Here is a 21,663-nt window from a genome sequence, read left to right on the forward strand (position 1 = left end):
GAGAGATCTTCTTTTATCAAGGTCTCCAGCAAAATCAGCATCAACATACCCTATAATTCCATCTTTAGTTCTTCCAAACTATAAGCAAACATCAGTAGTGCCTCTAAGTATCTTAAAATCCACTGAACTACTTTCCAATGTTCTTTATCTGGATTTGCCATATATCTGCTAACTACACTGACTGCATATGATAAATCTGGACGTGAACAAACCATAGCATACATAAGAGATCCCACTGCACTAGAGTATGGAACATGTGACATGTACTCAATCTCATCATCTGATTGAGGAGACAAGGCTGATGAAAGTCTAAAATGGGCTGCTAAAGGAGTACTAACAGGCTTAGCACTCTGCATATTGAACCTGCAAAGAACTTTCTCAATGTACCCCTTCTGACTTAGGTACAATTTACTTTCTTTTCTATCTCTGAGAATCTCCATACCAAGTATCTTCTTTTCTGGTCCTAAATCTTTCATCTCAAATTCTTCACTTAGTTGGGCTTTAACCTTTCTTATCTCTCATTTATCTTTTGTTGCTATCAACATGTCATCAACATAAAGAAGTAGATACACAAAAGAACCATCACTGTTTTTCTTAAAGTAAACACAACTGTCTAAACTACTTCTTTTGAAATCATGAGAAGTCATAAAGGAATCAAACCTCTTGTACCACTGTCTTGGTGACTGTTTCAAACCGTAAAGGGACTTTCTTAGCAAGCAAACATAGTCCTCTTTTTTTGAGACTATAAAACCCTCTGGTTGTTGCATGTAAATATCTTCCTCAAGTTCTCCATGCAGAAATGCAGTTTTTACATCTAACTGCTCAAGCTCCAAATCATGCATGGCCACAATACCAAGCAAAGCTCGAATCGAACTATGCTTAACAACTGGAGAGAACACATCTGTGAAGTCTACTCCTAGAATTTGACTGTAACCCTTTGCAACAAGCCTTGCTTTATATCTGGGTTCTTCAACTCCTAAAGTCCCTTCTTTCTTTTTAAACACCCATTTACAACGAACAACCTTTTTACCTTTAGGAAGTTTCACAAGGTCCTATGTTCTGTTTTTGTGGAGTGATTCCATTTCTTCTTGCATAGCAAACATCCACTTTTCTGAGTCTTCACAGCTAACCGCCTCAGAATAATTAGATGGCTCTTGATTCACATCTATATCTTCAGCCACATTTAAAGCATAAGCAACTAGATCAACCTCGGCATACTTCTTTAGAGGTTTAATTTCTCTTCTAGTTCTGTTTTTGGTGATAGAGTATTGTGGTGAAGAAGCAACTCTATTCTCAATTTTTGTTCTGGCTTGAGGAGTTGACTCTGTATTAATCTGTTAATCTGATGCTCTACCTGCTTTTGATTTTCTTTATTGGAAGATTTTTTAAGAGATAAATTAGGTAGCATAGCAGTTTCATCAAAAACAACATCAATGCTAATCACAACTTTTCTATTTTCAGGACACCATAACTTATACCCTTTTACACCAGCTTTATAACCAAGAAAAATGCATTTAATAGATCTCGGTTTCAATTTTCCATTATCAACATGAGCATACGCAGGACACCCAAAAATCTTTAAATCGGAATAATTAGCAGGATTACCAGACCATACCTATTGTGGAGTCTTTTTCTCAATGGCAACGGATGGAGATCGGTTGATCAAAAAACATGCAGTACAGGCCGTTTCTGCCCAAAATGCCTTCGGTAAGTTGGCATTTGACAACATAAATCGAACCTTCTCCATGATCATTCTGTTCATTCGTTCTGCAACGCCGTTTTGCTGTGAAGTATGACGAACTGTCAAGTGTCTCATGATCCCTTCTGACTTGCACAATCTATTAAACTCATCAGAACAAAACTCTAAGCCATTGTCTGTACGGAGGTATTTTATCTGTTTTCCCTTCTGTTTTTCAATCATAATTTTCCAAGACTTAAATGCGGAAAACACTTCGCTTTCTGCTTCAGGAAAAACGCCCAAACTTTTCTGGAAAAATCATCAATAAAGGTTAGCATATAATTAGCTCCACCTCTCGAAGACACTCTAGATGGCCCCCACAGATCAGAATGAATATACTCCAACGTTCCCTTCATGTTATGGATTCCTCTAGTAAATCGAACTCTCTTTTGCTTCCCAAAAACACAGTGCTCACAGAAATTCAGTTTACAAATTCCTTGCCCATTAAGAAGTCCTCTTTTGCTTAATTCTGTCATGCCATTCTCACTCATATGCCCTAGGCGCATATGCCAAAGTTTAGTAATATCATCATCTGACAAGGAAGAGGAAGCGATAGCTGCATCACCACTAATAGTAGAACCCTATAAAACATATAACTTGTTAATCTTTCTCTGCCATTTCATCACAACAAGGGACCCTTTGGAAATCTTTAAAACCCCACTTTCAGCTGTGTATCTGTACCCTTTTGAATCAAGAGTACTCAACGAAATTAAATTTCTTTTCAATTCTGGAACATGCCGCACGTCACTAAGTGTTCTGACAACTCCATCAAACATCTTAACTTTAATTGCTCCAACACCTGCGATTTTACACGAAGCATTATTTCCCATCAAAACAACACCTTCAAATACTGTTTCGTAAGTTGTAAACCAATCCCGATTGGGACTCATGTGAAAGGTGCAGCCTGAATCAAGTATCCACTCCCCACTTACTTTAGAATCATTGACAGAAGCAACTAGAAGTTCACCATCGCTGTAGTCTTCTACAACATCAGCTTTACCAGAATTTTCTGGTTGTTTTCCCTTTTGATTCGCAGCCTCCCTTTTAATCTTATTTTGTAGCTTATAGCACTCAGATTTAATGTGCCATTTCTTCTTGCAGAAGTTACAAGTTTTACCTCTGTTTGAAGACTGCGATCTACCCTTAGATTTACCACGAGGATTCCGTTCCTGTGTCCTATCACGATCATCATCAGCATTCCGATCTTGTCTCCACGAACAATGAGACCCTCTCCCTGAGAGTCGGGTTTAACCATAAGATGTTTCATCTTATCATACGAGGTTAAAGAATCATAAACCTCATCAACTGTGAGAGACTCGCGGCTATATAAAATCGTGTCTTTAAAGGTTGAATAAGACGGGGGCAACGAACAAAGTAGAATCAACCCTAGATCTTCCTTATCATACTGAACCTCCATGGCCTCCAAGTTTGAGAGAATTTCTTTAAACATTGTTAAGTGTTCGTGTACAGACGCACCTTCCTCCAAACGATGAGCATAAAGACGCTGCTTCATATGCAACTTGCTTGTAAGAGTTTTCGACATACATATTTGTTCTAGCATCTTCCATAATGCAGCAGCAGTTTTCTCTTTCATCACATCCTGCAAAATTTCGTTGGACAAATGCAGATGTAATTGTGTTAATGCCTTTCGATCCTTACGCTTCTTCTCTTCATCTGTTAATGTCGAAGGCATCTTATCTATCCCTAGCAGGGCATCCTCCAAATCTATCTGTGCAAAAACTGCTTGCATCTTAATTTGCCACAACGCAAATCTGGTGTTGCGATCCAACAGCAGAATTTCATACTTCAAAGACGCCATTACCGTGATCGAGATGAATAACCCGGAAGCTCGGATACCAATTTGTGAAAAATAAAATAAAATAAATAAATAAAATAAAGAACACACAAGTTTTACGTGGAAACCCTTTCGGGAAAAAACCACGGGCAGAGGAGAAGAAAATTAACTATGTCGAAAAATTTGAATCAAATATAAGAGGAATAGACTATGTCTATTTATAGGCTTGCAAAGCTATATTCTAGTAGGATTGAAACACATTATCCTAATCAATATAAAATAGATGGAGTTTAATAAGGTTTAAAAACCTTATTCTAAAATAAAATAAAAGAAGTCTAGTTCTATATGGATTTTACTTTTATTTTATTTTCCATCGTATTTTATTTAAATAAGAATTTGGGTCACTTAATTCTAATTGATGTTTTTTTTATAAAATAAGATAATATTTCAATAATATTATTAAATTTACTAAAATGTTTTTATTTTTAAAAATAGAAACCATATTCATGAAGTGAAGTGATACATTAAGCGCCATATTCATGCCAGGTTCGGTTTGGGTTGGGTCAATGTAAAATGTTAGGTTTGATCTGAAAAATGATTTTAAAATTTTATTTAAGCTTGAATCAGATGAAAAATACTAAACTCGAGCTCGATTTAGTCTACTCGTGTTAAAAAATTTTTATATTACTTTTTATATAAAAAATATAATACATTTGAATACACTACAAAGATTAAAATAAATATTTTCCAACAAATTAAAAATATTTATACTTCAATAACACTATGATAGTCTTAACTTATTAAGAAAATATCTCTAAAATAAAAATAAAATTAATAATAAAATAAGAGTTATACAATATCTAAATAATAACGAAAAAATAACAGTAAAAAAAATTAAAATAGCAACAAACAATAACAAACGACGGTAACAAAAATTACGAGCATTCAAGCTAGGTCAAATAGAATCCAAACTAAAAAAATTTTACTCATTTTTTACTTATATTTTTATCTAAATTCTCTCGCTTTTTAAACTTTATTTTGACTCTGAATCGGTAGCCCAGCCAGTGAAACACTCTCGCCAACCGTGGGAGCGGCAAGTGTAGAGCTTGATTCAAATAGGACAGCACACTTAAATGCAATTACAAATATAAAAAAGAAAAATGAATTTGTTAGATACAAGTCCATACTTGCTTTATTTTGGCTACCGTAATTTGTGGTGGAATTATGATGGGCTTATTTATGCATACCTAAATTATGCACCATTTTCTTTGAACAATAAAACTTCTTTATTAAAAGCAAAAACAAAAAACAAAAACCTAATAAGTTGTAGACGATAATTCAACTTGTGTTTTGAAAATTGTGGTAATCACCACAGTCCGAATTAAGTCTGTCCGAAAAACCCTAATTTCCCGACAAATTTGGCACAAAATTCGAAATACAAGCTTGGTTAAAATTTGCTGTTAGTCCTTGTATTTGTATAAAATTTGAGATTTGAGCTTTATACTTTAAAAATTAAAAATTTAATCATTCTACTTTTTTCAATTTTAAAATTCTAGTCCAATTATTATCATCATTGATAGTTTATATCAAAATTTGTTAATTTAACGCATTTGTTTTTTTTTTTCAATCATATACCATATCATATGAGGAGAACTTAATCAAAATTTTAAATTGACAAATTTTAACAATATGATTTTAATGACTAAATTGAAATTCTTAAATAAAAAAAAGTAAAAAAACTTAAATTTTAACATTTTATGTATAAAGACTAAATCTCAAATTTGATTAAATCACAATAACTAACACTATATTTAAACCTAAAAAGTTATTCAAACATCAATGCCTTCTGTTATAAGTTTTCATAAAACCAACATACAACTAACCAAAGGCAAATAAAAAGGGGTAGGCAGGTCCCTAGTCTCCAAAAATGACAATTGCAATTTTGCTTCTTATAAGTTATTAAATTATAAATTTCTATATGATAAAATTTCAGTTTGTCCCCCAAAAAATGAAAGAATATGTTTAGTCCTTTTCAAAAATGATCAAGTTATAAATATATGATAAAATTATATTTTGACGTCTAAAAAATTTATAATTTAATTTTGACTCATCTAAAACTTTTTCTAGATTCGCCTTTGCAACTAACCATTTTCTTTCATAAAAAAAATAAAAACTACTTTAAAGTATTTTTTTTTGTGCCATGAAAATGCAATATGCCAAACACAATATTCACAATAATAACAAGATTTCTAAATTAAAATACGAAATTTTTAATGAATATTTAAGAAATTCAAGATTGTAAAAATAAAAATTCTTATTTCTTCAAGGATTTGTATTAATCAACCTCTAAATATTATTTCTCAATCAAGATGCTAAAAATCTCATACAAAATCAATATAATTAAACCACTAAAAAGTATAATCTTACATAAAAATCCTAATCAATCACAAGCAAGGTCATAATCTTAAAATTTTTGAGATTAATCAATAAATTTTATAAAGAAATAAATAAATATTACCAAATTAGGGAGATCAACATGAAAGTATTTGAAAGATTAATCACCTATGGAAAGCGTTTGGTATGATGGAAAGTGATAACTTTTCTGGGAATTTAATTAGTTGAAAAGTAATTTTAACTTTTGGTATGTTAAGTTTTTTTTTTTTTTACAATCTAACTTTCTAATGAACATGGCAATGTGATTTCCATGATAAAAGGCGGAAAATTTATTCTAAAACAAATTTTATATATATAGGATTTTGTATATGCTTTGTTATATTTAGAAAATACATACAAGATAAATTTGAAATAGTTTTTCAATTAAAATTATAAATTAAAACAATAATATTAAAAACTATCATTTAAAATATTACTATTAAATATTTAATTCAAGATTTATTACTAATAAAGTTTATTGTAAGATTAAATTTATAAATTTTCATTTCAGTCCCAAAAAAATATTTAGTGAACCAAAGGAGATAATGTGATTTTTCAAATATTTTAATGAATATTTCTAGATGTGTAAATAAAGTTTTCAATAAAGGGAATTGAAAGATTTCAGGGTAAATAATAATCAAAGTGTAAAAAAAATGAATGAGTAAAAGCTCCATGGATGAATCTTTCTCATAAAACAAACATGACCAACAATAAGCAACCTGCTTTCATCATAATATCAAAATATAGTTGGAATTATCATATCAATTGCATGTTCTCTAACTTCTTAACCAATGAATTCCTACCCATGTCTTGTAATGAAAAAAAATAGCACTAAATTAACCACTAATTTCATCCTACCAGAGATATGATTGATCTTTCACAGAAAAAAAAAATAGACATCAATGGAGCAAAAAGGCAAACATAAAGAAGAAACATTTTTGCAGCACCCAGTTTTGTTCATCGTTGTGTTGGTTTTCGGTTTCGTTTTGATGGATCCTTTTGAAATCGGTCCGGTCGGTGGGATCGAGTTTAGGCCTGTGAAACATGACATTGCACCATACAAGGAAGTCATGGCAAGTTGGCCTAGAGACAATAAAAGCCGGTTGGGAAATGGGAAACTCGAGTTTGTCGGCGAAGTTTTCGGTCCCGAATCGTTGGAGTTTGATGGATTCGGTCGTGGACCTTACACTGGATTAGCCGATGGGCGTATTGTTCGATGGATGGGTGAGGATTTCGGGTGGGAGACATTTGCCATTGTTACATCAAACTGGTGAGCTTCTTTCAATCATTTTGTTTAGAACTTTGATGGAAATGAAAATCTACGGATCTTTGTTGCTCGGATTCTTCATTTTTCGAGTCTGAGCAACATATGGTCGGATAGATGATAAGATATAACCTTAATGCTAATTCGTGGTGAACATGTACATAAAAAAATAAAGGTCAGAGAAGCTATGTGCTAGAGGTGTGGACTCAACAACATCAAAGCAATGGAAACATGAGAAATGGTGTGGTAGACCATTAGGCCTAAGGTTCAACAAAGACAGTGGAGATTTGTACATTGCTGATGCCTATTACGGATTGCTCGTGGTTGGACCGGGAGGGGGACTCGCCACACCATTAGCGACTCATGTCGAAGGGAAGCCAATACTGTTTGCTAATGATCTGGATATCCATAAAAATGGTTCAATCTTTTTTACTGACACTAGTAGAAAGTACAATAGAGTGTAAGTGAACCAAATTCTTAAACATATATATACACACATGGATACATATGTACATATATATATACAATGAAGGGTTACTTACAGAAGATTATTGAGCAGGTATCATTTCTTCATATTGTTGGAAGGCGAAACGACCGGAAGGATTCTCAGATATGATCCTCCAACAAAGACAACTCATGTAGTTTTGGATGGTTTAGCTTTTCCAAATGGAATTCAGTTATCTAAGGGCCAGAGTTTCCTTTTATTCACTGAGACTAGCAATTGCAGGCATTTCCCATTTTCATTTTTTCCTCTCTTTCAATTTTTCATTTCTTTTCTTTTTTGGATACAAACGAGACCCTAATCTTAAAATAAAGAAAAGATTGCAAATGTTGAGATTCGAATCTTAAAACTACTTGCCCATTGGATGCATTTTGATACTGATTTTTGCCATGGTGACAGGCTAATGAAATACTGGGTTGAAGGTCCAAGAGCAGGGACAACGGAACTGGTTGCACATTTGCCTGGTTTTCCAGACAACGTAAGAATAAACGACAAAGGTCAATTCTGGGTAGCCATAGATTGTTGTAGAACACAAGCACAAGAGATCCTGGTTCATAACCCATGGATGAGGAGTTTATACTTCAGATTACCCATTAAAATGAAGATTTTAGCAAGAATTATGGGGATGAAGATGTACACTGTAATCTCGCTTTTCGACGAAAATGGAGAAATCGTCGAAGTCCTTGAAGATAGAAAAGGTGTGGTGATGAGGTTGGTGAGTGAAGTTAGAGAAGTTGAAGGGAAACTGTGGATTGGAACTGTGGCTCATAATCACATTGCTACTTTGTCTTACCCTTAAAATCTCTTTCATCTCATTTTACATGACATTTCTCTTATATATTATGTTTGCCTTAAAACTCTTATAACTATGTGTTCTATAGCTATCTTTTCCTTCGATTATGAACTTTTTAATCCCTGTTTTTCTCTAGTTTTATCAATGAATTTCAATCAATTGGTTTAATGTTAGAGATGCACATTATCAACTTTGATTCAAAAAAATATGAATTGGGTTCAATGTAATTTGTTCAAAGTTCAAACTAGCCCGTTTTCTTTACTCCGGTAAGGCAGATGGGCAACTAAACAATGTTGCCAAACACTTACAAGACAAGCTTAAACAATACTACAATAGTCATAAAAACTAGACATAAACAAAAGCATTGTGCCCTGCAAAATTCATATAGGAACTTTGTAAGCATCATAAGCGAATAAAGCTCGCACGACAAGTTCATCCCTATCTAACGCCTCAACAGCAGCTCGGCCCTTCAAACTAGCGATGAAAGCAAATGTAACAGATCAAAATCGGATAATTCCAGAAAAAGATATACTGGATGATTATATATACCTAGAAATAAATGTTATATAGAAATGCCTAGAGAGATAAAAGAGGTGTGAAAGAAGAAATGTCCTATCTAACAATGGACTGTTAACCAAAACTTGGAACCAATTGTGAAGAGCCATGAATACCTGGCCCTACGGACCATTAACTCCTCAATCATTTGATGCCGTTGAGCTGACATCTGATGAAGATGGACCATCTCTTCGGTTGGGGGAAGGCATGGATCCTCTAACTCTCATCTCCCCTGATTGCTGTTGGTGCTCTTGTTGCAGCTGAAGTTGCTGCTGAAGTTGATGCAGTTGATGCGGTGGGAACTGATGCTGATGCTTTTGCAACTGAATCTGTAGTTGCTGGAACTGCTGGGCCGTTAGAAGAGCCTGCATAGCATGATTATTTGGGATGTATTGCTGACTAGCTCCAAAAGATGCAAAGTTCATCATTGGTCCACCATTTGGCATAGGTTGGGCAGTCAGCACCTTCAGATGCTGGATTTCTTCTTTCAGTGCATCATTCAATGCTATCAGATAACAGAAGACAAATAAATCATCATAATATGGACAACAATAAAAGCAGCTGAAAACATTAACAAGGTGCTCATAGTAGAACAAATGGCATTATATTCCCAACTAATATGCAACCCAAGAGTAGAAAACCTACTTTAAGAACCATTCCATTACATAGACAGTCTGAGGTACTGTAAGTGTAAAATGGATATTAACAAGCAGTCCGCAAAAGGTGTAACCTACCATAACATCAGTTATAATATGAATATCCAAGGGAAAGAATGTATTGGGGTATTTGCAATAAATACTCTTTATACGTCCTCACTGCACTTGAATTGATTCATCAAGAAAGACTAACAAGCAGACCTCTCAGCCCCTCTCTTCCCTCATACATATGGCCTCATTACTATTAAATATCTATGATGGTAAGTATATGTAAAGAACACACATCCAATGTATTGTGGATTCAGTCTATTTTCTCTCTCTTTGACTGCCCATCCGCTAAATTCTCACACGCAAAACCTTTCAAATCCCTTTCCCTTATAAGGAGGACAATAGACAAAAACAATAAGGAAAGAAAAGACAGTAAGACAAAGATTTAGGTATTTGAACAAAATATTTTGAGAGGTGCTCACAATCTTGCAAGTAAACCTGTTGCTCCATTGTTTGTAACCGCAGTTTCAACTCACTATTTTCAGCACTCATACCAGTGGAGTCTTTCTGCTCATAAGTTACCATGAGAAGAGTCAAATGAACCATTAGATAAAAAAAACATAAAAGTAAGAAAGAAAAGAAAATGAAGGTCCACTGGAATATATAAATACATATTTATGACCAATGGAACCCATGAATGTGGAAAACATTTAGCAAAGACACGAAGAGAGGGGCCAGAGCTGATGCAAATACCTGTAGTAGAGTCAGCTGAGCAGCGAGCGACGTTGCTTCTGTTTGCAATGTCTGTATTTTCCGTTCAAGCTCAGCTATATACCGCATCTTTCTTTCCTTTGACCTCGCAGCAGACTGCCTATTCGCCCAGATCCTATTGCATGGCAAAGACAAAAAAACATATCAGGATAACAACGTACATTTCAGTTCTGGAAGAGATGAAATCTATAGAAAGGTAGAGATTCCTTAAACCAGAGGGGAAGAAAAGGAACGGGAGGGGAACAGGAGGAGAATTATCAAGAAACACGAACACGGGAAGATAAAAGATATCAACTATAACATATGAAACTACACTAGTTTCAAGTTAAAACATAATCTCATAGTGATCTCCGCCACACATCTTTATAGAAACGATCTCGAGTTAAAACATAGTCTCATAGTGATCTCTGCCACCACATCTTTATCGAAACGGTTTCAAGTTAAAACACATCTTTATCGAAACGGTTTCAATTTAAAACACATCTTTATCGAAACGGTTTCAATTTAAAACACATCTTTATCGAAACGGTTTCAATTTAAAACATAATCTCATAGTGATCTCCGCCACCACATCTTTATTGAAACAGTTTCAAGTTAAAACACATCTTTATCGAAACGGTTTCAATTTAAAACATAGTCTCATAGTGATCTCCGCCACCACATCTTTATCGAAACTGTTTCAAGTTAAAACATGGTCTCATAGTGATATCCGCCACCACATCTTTATTGAAACGGTTTCAATTTAAAACATAGTCTCATAGTGATCTCCGCCACCGCATCTTTAAAGAAACAGTTCCAAGTTAAAACATGGTTTCAATTTAAAACACATCTTTATCGAAACAGTTTCAATTTAAAACATAGTCTCAAGTGATCTCCACCACCACATCTTTATCGAAACGGTTTCAATTTAAGACTATTTTCAATTTAAAACATAGTCTCACAGTGATCTCCGCCACCACATCTTTATCGAAACGGTTTCAGTTTAAAATATAGTCTCATTGTGATCTCTGCCACCACATCTTTATCAAAATGGTTTTGACCAGACGACAAAGCACTTAATGCCAAACTTTAATAACAACTACGAAGTTAATGAGATTATATGAAGCACAATTGCTTCAATAACTGGTAATACATTCATATTAATTCTACATTCAGTCATGAGTTACAACACGCTTACATTCCAAAATATAGTGACCAAACTCATTGTCATCATTAATACTTACTGCCAAAACCCCACAAACTTTCCTTATAAACGCGAATTTTTAATTGAATTCATAACAAAAGAAAATGGTATGGCAGTCAAATTCCATTCACTTAGCAAATATAAGAAATTGAAATGAAAAACAGGATACCTCTTAGCACGCTTGGGATCAATAAGAGCAAGCTCAGCAAGCTTAGCAGCGGACATTGCTTTCTTAGAATCAGCAGGCGTAACCTCATCCGAACCAGAGAGGAGCATTTCGGGCTTAATACTTGTCGACCCATCCATCGACTGGCTATGTTGGTGCCTAATTCTAGGCTTCTCAGAAGACCCAACACCAGCACTCGCATTTTCCTCACCGGACGTTGCCGTCCCTGCTCCCATACTCACCGCAGCCGATGGACCAGAATTTGGAGCAGTCATTGCCGACGACTTGGCAACCTGAAACATTGAGGTGACGGAAGAAGAATTGAACTTATCGATATCGAGATACATAGACAACATATCGTCCTCCGTTTCATCGGAATAGGAAGGCCCGTCGGCTGCCCCAACGACGCCGAGATCACCATCGAAGTTAATATCATCAGGAAGAGTTATGATTTCGGAATGGGCACGGCGGTGACCTAAATTCTTCGGTGGATTATCAGGCATTTTGCTTATATCGTGACTAAAACGATTCGAATCCGAAGTTTGACCCAAATTTCCCGTTTCAGATATCGTATTTGAAGTGTTTGCAGCATTTCCGGAAGATGAAAACCCCGGAACTCGACCTGACATTGGCGGTAAACATGGAGATTTATCCTTTTCCATTTTAGGAAATATATGAACTTGAAATTCCGAAAAGGAATAAAGAAAACCCAATGGAGACGACTTTCACAAAGTAATTACGTAGAAAGTAAAACCAAACTGGGAATTCGGTGAAGAAAATGGAAAACAACAGCAAAGAAAGAAGATTTTCCGGGAAAATGGAATGGATTTTCAGGGACAAGAAAATCTAACAGTAGATCTTCAAATTAAACAAAGGAGAAAGATGGAAACAACTCACTAAGGAAAATAGGAAATGGGAAGGGAAGGAAAGGAAAAGAGGAATCGGGGAGAGCAATTGTCAACATGGATGAGGAGAACAGAATCGAATCAAGGAAATCACATAGTGGGAAATGTTTTTCCAGAGAAAAGAGAACGAGAAATCTGAGACAGTGCTATTTTATATAAAATAAACATAAAAGAGGAGTTTTTTTTTTTTTTAGAATAAGAGAATTATTATATGAATTTTGAGTAAATTACCAAATAAAACCTATAGGCTGATTTTTTTAAAAATTATTGGAATGGGCCGTGTTTGCTAAAACACTTTCTGTTGATGTTGTTTTCAGGGAAAGTTGAAAAAAAGGCTTCTAGTGGGAATTTCTGACCAACCAGTAAAATGCGTCTACGTGAACACGTTTTCCCAATGATTACTTCCTATGGCTATTTAAATAGCTGTTGCCCTCCAATGCTAAAAAAAAAAAACTATAAATCCCCACATTTCTCACATTTCTCTTTTAAATCTCTCAAATTTCACAATCCACTCTAAAAAATCTCTCAAATTCTCTCTTTATTTTTTTACTAAAATTCTATTTCTATCTAAATTCTATTTTTATTAATATTTTCAAGAAATATTTTTTATTAAAAATTATTTTGTGTTCTATATAATTTAGCAATGGTCGGGTCTCTAATCTGTCTTGATTACAAGTACATCTCCGTCAACCAATTGAAAATGGTAAGAATAAATTTTAATCTTGTTTAATTTTTTTTTGTTTCATTGTTATATTTTAACTTAATATTTTTTATAATTTTTAAGTAAATAGGTAGAAGATCGAATTTTACAATGTCATATTCGTAATCTACTCGGTCATCCATCATCGTTGGTCGAACCATACTTGAGAGAAACTGGTTTTTGGCACATGGCCCTTGTAGGCTAGGGGTGTAAGTTGGACCCGAAACTCATAAGCGCGTTGGTGGAGAGGTGGAGACTCGGGACGCACATATTTCATCTTCCATGTGACGAGTGTACTATCACTCTAAAGGACGTGCATTTACAATTGAGGTTACTCGTGGACGGGTCAGTAGTCACCGAGTTTGTTCAGTCTGCTGATTGGGGAGCCATATGTGGTGAACTTTTGGGTACGGCTCCAGAGACGATTTACGAAGGTCGGATCGAAATGGCTTAAATACGAAAAATTTTCACGTAACTGGCTGAGGATTCGACTGAAGTCTAAAGAGAACGATATGCTCGGGCGTACATCATTCAGATCATAGGGGGTATCCTGATGCCGGATAAGTCACGGAATCTCGTCTATCTTAGGTGGCTGTTGAAACTCGTCGATTTTAGAGCAGCAGGCATACTTAGTTAGGGGGTCCGTTGTGTTGGTGACATTGTACCGAGAGATGTGTAGGGCGACGCAACCAGGAAAAATCAAAATTGGTGGGTTACCTTTTACTACTACAATCATGGGTTCAGTTCCGATTTCCATTTTTACTTCTTCGAGCGAACTACCCGTATACATTCCCACTCGTAATAAGACAAATTTTAGTAGATATTACCATGATTAAATTGATTTAAATTAAAATTATTATGCTAATAAGTTATTTAAATAGGTGGAACCATGCGCCGAGTCATGTGGATTACCTACTGAGCTTCAAGATATACGGCTTTTATTAGACCAACGATCTGAAGCGGGGGTATGTATTTATTTAATTTTGAACTATATACAAATAACGTAGTCAATTTCGTATTTAGTAGTATATATCTAACTAATGTTTTTATCACGTTAATATAGTTTGAATGGACACCATACGAGGTGCTTGTGTAAAGACGATAGGGTTAGAATATGCACCATATGTTGGACTGTTGGACATCCATCCCCGATGTTTTACACGCCTGAGCATCTACTTTCCCTATGATGTCGACACCGACGACGATGTATAAGCCATCTATGTCTCAGACACCGACGAAAAGTCCACTCGTTATCCAGTTGGTGTATGAGACTCAACATAGTTATGCTCATTCGTTGTTTGTGACGTAAACACCTCCAAAATCTTTGTTCTACCAGGGTAAGTCATCTTCTCAACCACATATTCCAAGATTGGAGGATGCACGATAGCAACCGAGAATGCAAGGATCACAATTGACCGAAAGCGAAGAAAAGGAGCAATCGATTCCACAACCCCGCCCAGAGGCAGAATAAAAAAGGAATCCAATGCGTAACCATCGACCACCCTGATGTGGCACAGATTCTGATCGGCGTATGCACTGATTAATTTTGTCCTTGTATCAAACATTTATATTGTATTGATGATATTTATTATTATGTTTTTAGAGGAATATTGTTATCATTTAACAAAATGCTAGTTGATATTTGTTATCATTTCACAGAACCGCGCATTTACATACTATAATGGAATTGATATTTGTTCTCTACTTTGCATGGTCCTTTTGATGTGGACATAGCGGCATTGTATGGCCCGAGTTCCTACATCACCCGCATAACCTTGTTGGTTTGACCTGTCTCGAATATCCATATTGTCGCATATTCGATTCGACGTCGTTAAAACATAAACTCTAACCATAAAACCATAAAACCCTAATAATAAACCCTAAAACTCTTAAATTTTATCCAAAACCCTAATAAAAACACAAGATAAAACGCTTTCAAGTGAAAGCGTTTTTCTGAGTTTTCCCTAAAAACGACACCAGATGGAATCATTTTATAAAAAAAGGGCCCATTTCCATAATTCTTTAAAAATTCAGCCTATTTTCATAATTTATAAAAAAAAGGCATTATTTGGTAATTTAGTCGCATGTTATTTACATTCCCCAATTTTGGAATAGATATAAATATTAATTAAAAAAATACTATATTTGAAAAAAATATTCCTAATAAATATCTTTATTGAAAATTAAATAAATATTTTATTGAGATAGTGCAGGGTTTTTTTGATTGATTGAAAATAAATTTGAATTTGGTTAAAATATGTTATAATTTTTGTATTTTTTTAAAATTTAAAATTTAGTTAATGTATTTTTATTTTTATAAATTTAATTTTTTTACTTTTTAAATTTTAAAATTCACATTCAATAGTTGATATTGTTATTATTTTTTGTTAAATTTATTGGTGTCACATTTTAAAATAAAAAAATATTCACTTAGTTATCATGTAATTAAAAATGATGCTAAATTTAACAAAAAAACATAAAGTTAACCGTTGGACTTGAATTTTAAATTCTTAAAGATAAAGGTGTAGTGGCTGAATTCCAAAATTTTGAAAAGTTTAAGGACGAACTTAAAAATTTATTGTGAGTTTAAATTCTATGTTTCATATAAAAATATAAAAAAAGAAATAAAATTATTTTAATAATAGACAAAATGTATTTTATATAGAATTTTTCTTTTTATAACTTCACAATTGAATTAATCTCTAATTAATTAGTAGATGAAATTCAATCAAAGAATTGATATTGATAAAAAACAAAATGATATTATTTTTTAGATTTTGCAGCAATGTGAAAGAGATACACTACCTATCACCATTTTTAGGCTATATAAAATACTTCATTTATTTTTCAACTCGTCCAAGCTTGCTTTAATACATATATTGCATTACACAATTCTTAAAGCTGGTATAAATTCAAGTTTTTTATTCATCAAATTCTATTTATTTTTTAAAAAATTGTTTTCCATTACATGTACTACAATCAATTTCCTTAATCTTCTAATTCAATCATATTTTGATCCAATTTTCTCTCATTTATTTTTTTAACCTCTCCGATTCTATTTAAAATCCATTTTATTGGTGCTTTTATTATTTTAATTTTAATTATTTCAATCTTTAAGAAGTTTAAAATATCAATGAAAAATACAAAACGAACATCTTGAGAATTCAATTTCAGAACTTTAAAAAGAAACAAGAAAGGGTTAATTCCCGAAGAGTCCCCAAAATATCACCGAGATTCTTACCAATCCTTGAACTTCAAAAAATTCTAATTCGATTCTCAAATTATCAAAATTACATGAATCAGACCCTACCATTAAACTTAACCAATTTGAATCTACCATGAAATATTTTTAAATATGTATGAGAGTTATTTTCTTTTCTTCTAACACATTTGTGCAATAAGCAACCATGTATTTGCAATTTGATCCATTTAACATCCAAGCTAATGATACGATAGTAAAGAATGAATTTGGGTTTTAAGAAAGTGTATTGACATGCTAAACATTATTACATAACCTATACACAAAGAGGAACCGAGTATAACTAAGGGGTATTCCGTAAATTGATCCCTAAACTATACACTTAAAAACAAAACATAAAATACTAACGTGACATGATCAACTAATACTAAAATCACAATTTAATATTTGATCAATTATGTCACATCAGTATTTTATGTAACAGAACTAACTCATTCGTAGCTAAAATAATATATGTTGAGGGATCGGATTTACCGGATTGCATTCGGGGACCAATTTTTGTATTAACCCCAAAAGTAATCCTAGAAATTGTCCTTTGCTCGACGGATGACACCCAAGGCTTCTGCTTCATTCATGGTGGCTGGAATATCTAATGCCTGCCGGATTTCTGTACTTGACGTCCGAAGGAAGGGATTGCATGCCTTCTCTGTCTTTAACGTAGTCGGAATCTGAAACAGCAAGTTGATAATCAACTTATCATACAAAATTTAGATAGAATATGCAGCAGCAGCATCGACAAAATGGGTGCTTGCTGCCAAGCTAGTACAGATGGAGTCAAACTACGGCGTGTGCAGTTCCATAATATGTTAAATCAAGAAAAATGTATACGACACGGGCAAATCAAATAGGGAAATATTGCTCATATCAAAATAACCAAACTGTGGTCAAACCAACAAACTGTCCTACGTCAAAGACATTAAGGAAAAACATGATTCACGACGTGTTCTCAGTCAAATATGGTGTAAAGAATGTACAACATGCATGCAAATGTATAGATAGCAAGTGCAAAAGCCGTTTATGTCTGTGCATGGAAGAAAAAGTACAAAAAAAGACTGGCCCCAGGCTCAGTCAAACAAAATAATGCTCATTTATTGACAAATTTCATGATCTAATCCTTGGATGAATTGTAACAAGAACACAAAATTAGCAGTTGGAGCATAATTTTGATGTTAAACCCAGAAATTACCGTAGGCAATCCTTTATTGCGAAGTTGAGTTACATGGGCCGCATACAACCTAAGCGCCTCGTTCTTGGGTTCTATAGATAATGCAAATTTCGAATTACTCTGCCAAAATGGGTACACATATTGGTTAGTGCTTTTCAGAATGCCAATTTGGGGGAAATTAAGTGGTTGGTCCCGAAAATTAAATAGACTGACCAAAGTATATTCATGACCACAATATACATTTGTACCATCAGGCAAAGACATGATCCTCTGAAGGGAAGAATGCATCTGTGGAACAGAATTCAGCCATTATGATACTATCAAGAACAATGAAGAAGATTTGCCCTAATATAAAGATCACAATATGTTACTCAAATTTTACATTAATTCGGAAATAATTTTAACTTCATGAACCTTCAATAGTAAAGGAACTAATGTTCAAAAGCTATTTTGCTCCAACTATTCATTTTTCTTGAATAAATGGAAAAACTTTAAAAATCTGAATATACTATGTTGGACACATACGCATATCCGAAGCTCAAACCCGAGTCTTGAGTAGCAATAGCATAGTTGTCAACTAAGAGATCATACATGATAGAAGCTAAATTACCTGCTCTGGAGTTCCTTCAAAAAGCTTGCCACATGATAAGCTGAATAAAGTGTCTCCAGTAAATATTGCTCCAGAACCCGGAAAATAGAAGCTTATATGGCCTGTATGACACTTTTTCAATTTAACAACAACAACAACAACAATAGTAATAATGACGAAAGGGGGTTCGAAGGAATAAACAACCACAAAGCTTGCACAACCAAGACTGACTTTTCTTATTTCTAAATTCAAGTGTTATTGCATTGAATTTTGAAATAATGACAAATATTGAATTCAACGATTTTCGATGGAAATGACTAATGAATCAAACCTCGGGTATGGCCAGGAGTTTCAATAACGCGCACCTCATGACCTGCAAACATCCACTTGTCCCCATCTTTTAGAACAATATCGATTCCAGGAATCCTATCTTTGTCTATTCCTGAACCAATCACCTACATGAAGAAGAACATTATTATAGGTCATTATCTATTCCCAGAAATGGGTGTGATGTTAGATACAGGTAAGTGTTTGACACTAGAATGTAATTTAAAAAAAAAAATTCTTAATGTATTTGGAGGGTCCTTCGAGGGTCATATATACCTATACCCTATTTGAATATGTGTCAGGGACAATTGCCAGTCCTTGAAGAAAGATAATCAGAGCAACATACCCATCATTACGAGAAAGATACAAAAACCCTATTAGACTACACATGGTTATTCCATTTAAATGTTCCTTTGAAAGGAAATTACTCATCTGATATGAGCTGAAAAGTGATAGAAAAGTTACAAGGAGATGACATTTTCATACCTTTGCACCATACCTTGCTTTTAACTCTGCGTTCCCACCAGTGTGATCATGATGGTGGTGGGTATTCAATATATAAGTCAAATTCCAGTTTTTCCGACTCAAAGTATCAATAATTGGCACAGCTTCTGAAGGATCAACAACTCCAACAGTGCCTGTTTCCGCATCATGTAAAAGATATGCATAATTGTCTCTGAGACATGGTACCTAACAAAAATAACCGTAAGCTAAAAGTTCGTATCTAGTATATGGGTAATGTATATGAAATCAGTTATTATAACCTTCAACAACAACAAATTGAAGAACTTCCATTTCAAGTTATAAGCATAAACAAAGTTACTCCAACGGCAGAATCTAGGAAATCGAGCATGAGATTCAATATCACTCTATCAGCTCAAACCTAAGAGTAATAGACTACACAGTTTCCGTCCCTTAAAGAAAGCAACTCTAATACCTGGTAGCTCGGTTCAACAAATTATAGGCATCGGTTGGTAAAGGTATCAAGCTACTTCAGCAGGGGCCCATTGATACCACCTATCTGATGCTCCCACTTCTCATTTTTTTTGGCACCCATATCCAAACATGGATATAAGAACCTCTGAATTTCATTTGGCAAATTCCTTTTTTTCCACTATTCCAACTGAAACGGTCTTAAGAATTTGAAAATAATTAATAAGAGAATGGATGTACCTTAAATTTCATATTTTACACATTGTCATTTCACCATTTGAACTCCGATGTCATCTTACTCATTTGAATGATGACAACCAACTAAATACCTTAAATTTGATGTTTCGCTATTCAAACGAATATCTAAGTATTCAAAACAATCAGCAAGAATGAAGACACAGAACCTAATAGATCAAGGAGCTCTAATCCTCAACCTGACCCCCCCCCCCTGGGCCCCGGTCCTAAGAAAATGTGAACTGAACTATTTTGCTCATAAAAGCTATGTTTGAAGGCATCCTTGTTAACAATGGCAGAAGATCTTAAAAAAAAAAACACAAGGATGGCACCAGAACGGGAGAAAAAAGTGAAAATGATTAAAACTGCACATTCAAAACTGAGAAAGATGGAAAGCAGTGCACTCACCAGTTCAATTTGTAAAGAGGAAGACATGTTTGAAACACTGCAAAACTCTGCAACCCTAAGAGACCGACTTGCTCCACGCAAGGTTTTGAAGGGTGTTGATAATAACCGCATAAAGCCATACACAAGACCCTTCCTAAGGCAAAGCTGTCTCATGCCTGGCCACAAACACTGTCCACTCCTCACCTAAAACATCACAAACCAGGCTTTCAAACTTAAATACCATAAACCAACACATATGTAAGAAAAAGTTCCCACAACAAAAATCAATGAATTTCAGAGAAGCTCTGCAGAAAATAGTAATACAATATCACAAAAAAGCGATTTGGAACTATTAACCAGATTGTAAACCACCAATCATTTCTCATTAATACATAGTACTACTCTGCATTAAATGATTTCAAATAGTTCATATCAGCATACAATACTTAATATATATATTTATATATATGGACACAGCAACAAGTTCAACTGTTTGAGTTCATATCGAAGTCGATGCTTTACTTTTATGAGTTGTTGGAAACAATTCGTACCATATAATCCAGAAAACCAAAACTCCAAAACAAGCCAAATAAACTATACTGAAAATAATTTGCATACACCATTTCAAGACAAGACAAGACAAGATTCATATAAAAAAGTGGTGATAAAATAATTTGCTATCTTTTTCAAAACAAGTTTAAATTGTTCTTATTAAGGTAAAACTATAGGAAAACATATGTCTAAATTTTGGAAGATGAAATGAAACTAAGAAAAGATAGTTAAAATTATAATATAATAACATAATACAAAGCCAAAACTCAGCCTTCCAATTAAGCAAAACTAAGACTAACTCTAGGCCATATGAAGAGGGAAAATAAAGAAAAATGAAAAAAAAAACAAAATAAAAAACAAATACACCCATTTCCTGAATTAGCCACAGCAAGAATTGTCATTTTCCTAGAAGGGCTAGAAGCAAAAATCAGATCTTTACCACTATATTTTCATTTCTCTTGCCAAAAACAAAGAAATAATTTACAAATTGAACATATGAAAACGCAAACTTGCCTAATAAAAAAGCAGAGGAAAAAGAAAATCCAAGAAAAAGGAAGGAGAGAAAGCAAACCCTGGAACAAGGAAAGGAGGCGACAGCAGAAGAAGCCTTACAGAGCATTTGCATATCAGTTTCTCTCTCTAAAATGGGTTCTCCTTTTCCAGAAAGTTTACTCTGTAGTGAGAGAAAGTACGTGTATTTATGGGCTGTCACTCAATAATGAGCGAGTTTTATTTTGGGTGCCTGGGTGGTTAGATTTGCCTTTGAAT

The 21,663-nt window shown here is 34.1% G+C and overlaps 3 protein-coding genes across 4 annotated transcripts; 1 reads left to right on the plus strand and 2 right to left on the minus strand.

Annotated features, from left to right (window-relative positions):
- The first annotated feature begins 6,630 nt into the window (after positions 1–6,630).
- Positions 6,631–8,693, plus strand: LOC107957183 (protein STRICTOSIDINE SYNTHASE-LIKE 13). Its single transcript, XM_016892631.2, has 4 exons — positions 6,631–7,236; positions 7,406–7,690; positions 7,790–7,957; positions 8,132–8,693. Exons 1-4 carry the CDS (start codon positions 6,869–6,871, stop codon positions 8,529–8,531), a joined length of 1,221 nt encoding a protein of 406 aa, XP_016748120.2. The 5' UTR covers positions 6,631–6,868; the 3' UTR covers positions 8,532–8,693.
- A 23-nt stretch (positions 8,694–8,716) lies between these two features.
- Positions 8,717–12,976, minus strand: LOC107957182 (probable transcription factor PosF21). Of its 2 annotated transcripts, XM_016892630.2 has the most exons (5): positions 11,848–12,953; positions 10,478–10,610; positions 10,207–10,291; positions 9,197–9,585; positions 8,717–8,999 (listed from the first exon to the last, which is right to left on the minus strand). In XM_016892630.2, exons 1-4 carry the CDS (start codon positions 12,504–12,506, stop codon positions 9,221–9,223), a joined length of 1,242 nt encoding a protein of 413 aa, XP_016748119.2. In that variant the 5' UTR covers positions 12,507–12,953; the 3' UTR covers positions 8,717–8,999; positions 9,197–9,220. The 2 variants fall into 2 exon arrangements, with proteins under 2 accessions (XP_016748119.2, XP_016748118.2); XM_016892629.2 differs by having other exon boundaries at positions 8,717–9,585; positions 11,848–12,976.
- Positions 12,977–16,916: 3,940 nt separating this feature from the next.
- Positions 16,917–21,663, minus strand: LOC107957184 (probable hydroxyacylglutathione hydrolase 2, chloroplastic). The gene is made up of 8 exons (XM_016892632.2): positions 21,467–21,663; positions 20,365–20,547; positions 19,276–19,479; positions 18,794–18,917; positions 18,484–18,584; positions 18,087–18,161; positions 17,895–17,993; positions 16,917–17,376 (listed from the first exon to the last, which is right to left on the minus strand). Exons 1-8 carry the CDS (start codon positions 21,518–21,520, stop codon positions 17,230–17,232), a joined length of 987 nt encoding a protein of 328 aa, XP_016748121.1. The 5' UTR covers positions 21,521–21,663; the 3' UTR covers positions 16,917–17,229.

The sequence above is a fragment of the Gossypium hirsutum genome, chromosome A09 (assembly GCF_007990345.1).
Source record: "Gossypium hirsutum isolate 1008001.06 chromosome A09, Gossypium_hirsutum_v2.1, whole genome shotgun sequence".
In the NCBI taxonomy this organism is placed as follows: Eukaryota; Viridiplantae; Streptophyta; class Magnoliopsida; order Malvales; family Malvaceae; genus Gossypium; species Gossypium hirsutum.

Excerpts from the sequence above, each read along its gene's own strand:
- LOC107957182 (XM_016892629.2), bottom strand. The coding sequence starts at position 12,506 with ATGGAAAAGGATAAATCTCCATGTTTACCGCCAATGTCAGGTCGAGTT. Across the intron at positions 10,292-10,477 it reads CTCAGCTGACTCTACTACAG|AAAGACTCCACTGGTATGAG; the intron begins GTATTTGCATCA and ends ACTTATGAGCAG. Across the intron at positions 9,586-10,206 it reads ACAGGTTTACTTGCAAGATT|CATTGAATGATGCACTGAAA; the intron begins GTGAGCACCTCT and ends GTTATCTGATAG.
- LOC107957183 (XM_016892631.2), top strand. The coding sequence starts at position 6,869 with ATGGAGCAAAAAGGCAAACATAAAGAAGAAACATTTTTGCAGCACCCA. Across the intron at positions 7,691-7,789 it reads AGTAGAAAGTACAATAGAGT|GTATCATTTCTTCATATTGT; the intron begins GTAAGTGAACCA and ends ATTATTGAGCAG. Across the intron at positions 7,958-8,131 it reads ACTGAGACTAGCAATTGCAG|GCTAATGAAATACTGGGTTG; the intron begins GCATTTCCCATT and ends CCATGGTGACAG.
- LOC107957184 (XM_016892632.2), bottom strand. The coding sequence starts at position 21,520 with ATGCAAATGCTCTGTAAGGCTTCTTCTGCTGTCGCCTCCTTTCCTTGT. Across the intron at positions 20,548-21,466 it reads CCTCCTTTCCTTGTTCCAGG|GTGAGGAGTGGACAGTGTTT; the intron begins GTTTGCTTTCTC and ends GTGATGTTTTAG. Across the intron at positions 18,162-18,483 it reads TTGAAGGAACTCCAGAGCAG|ATGCATTCTTCCCTTCAGAG; the intron begins GTAATTTAGCTT and ends TCTGTTCCACAG.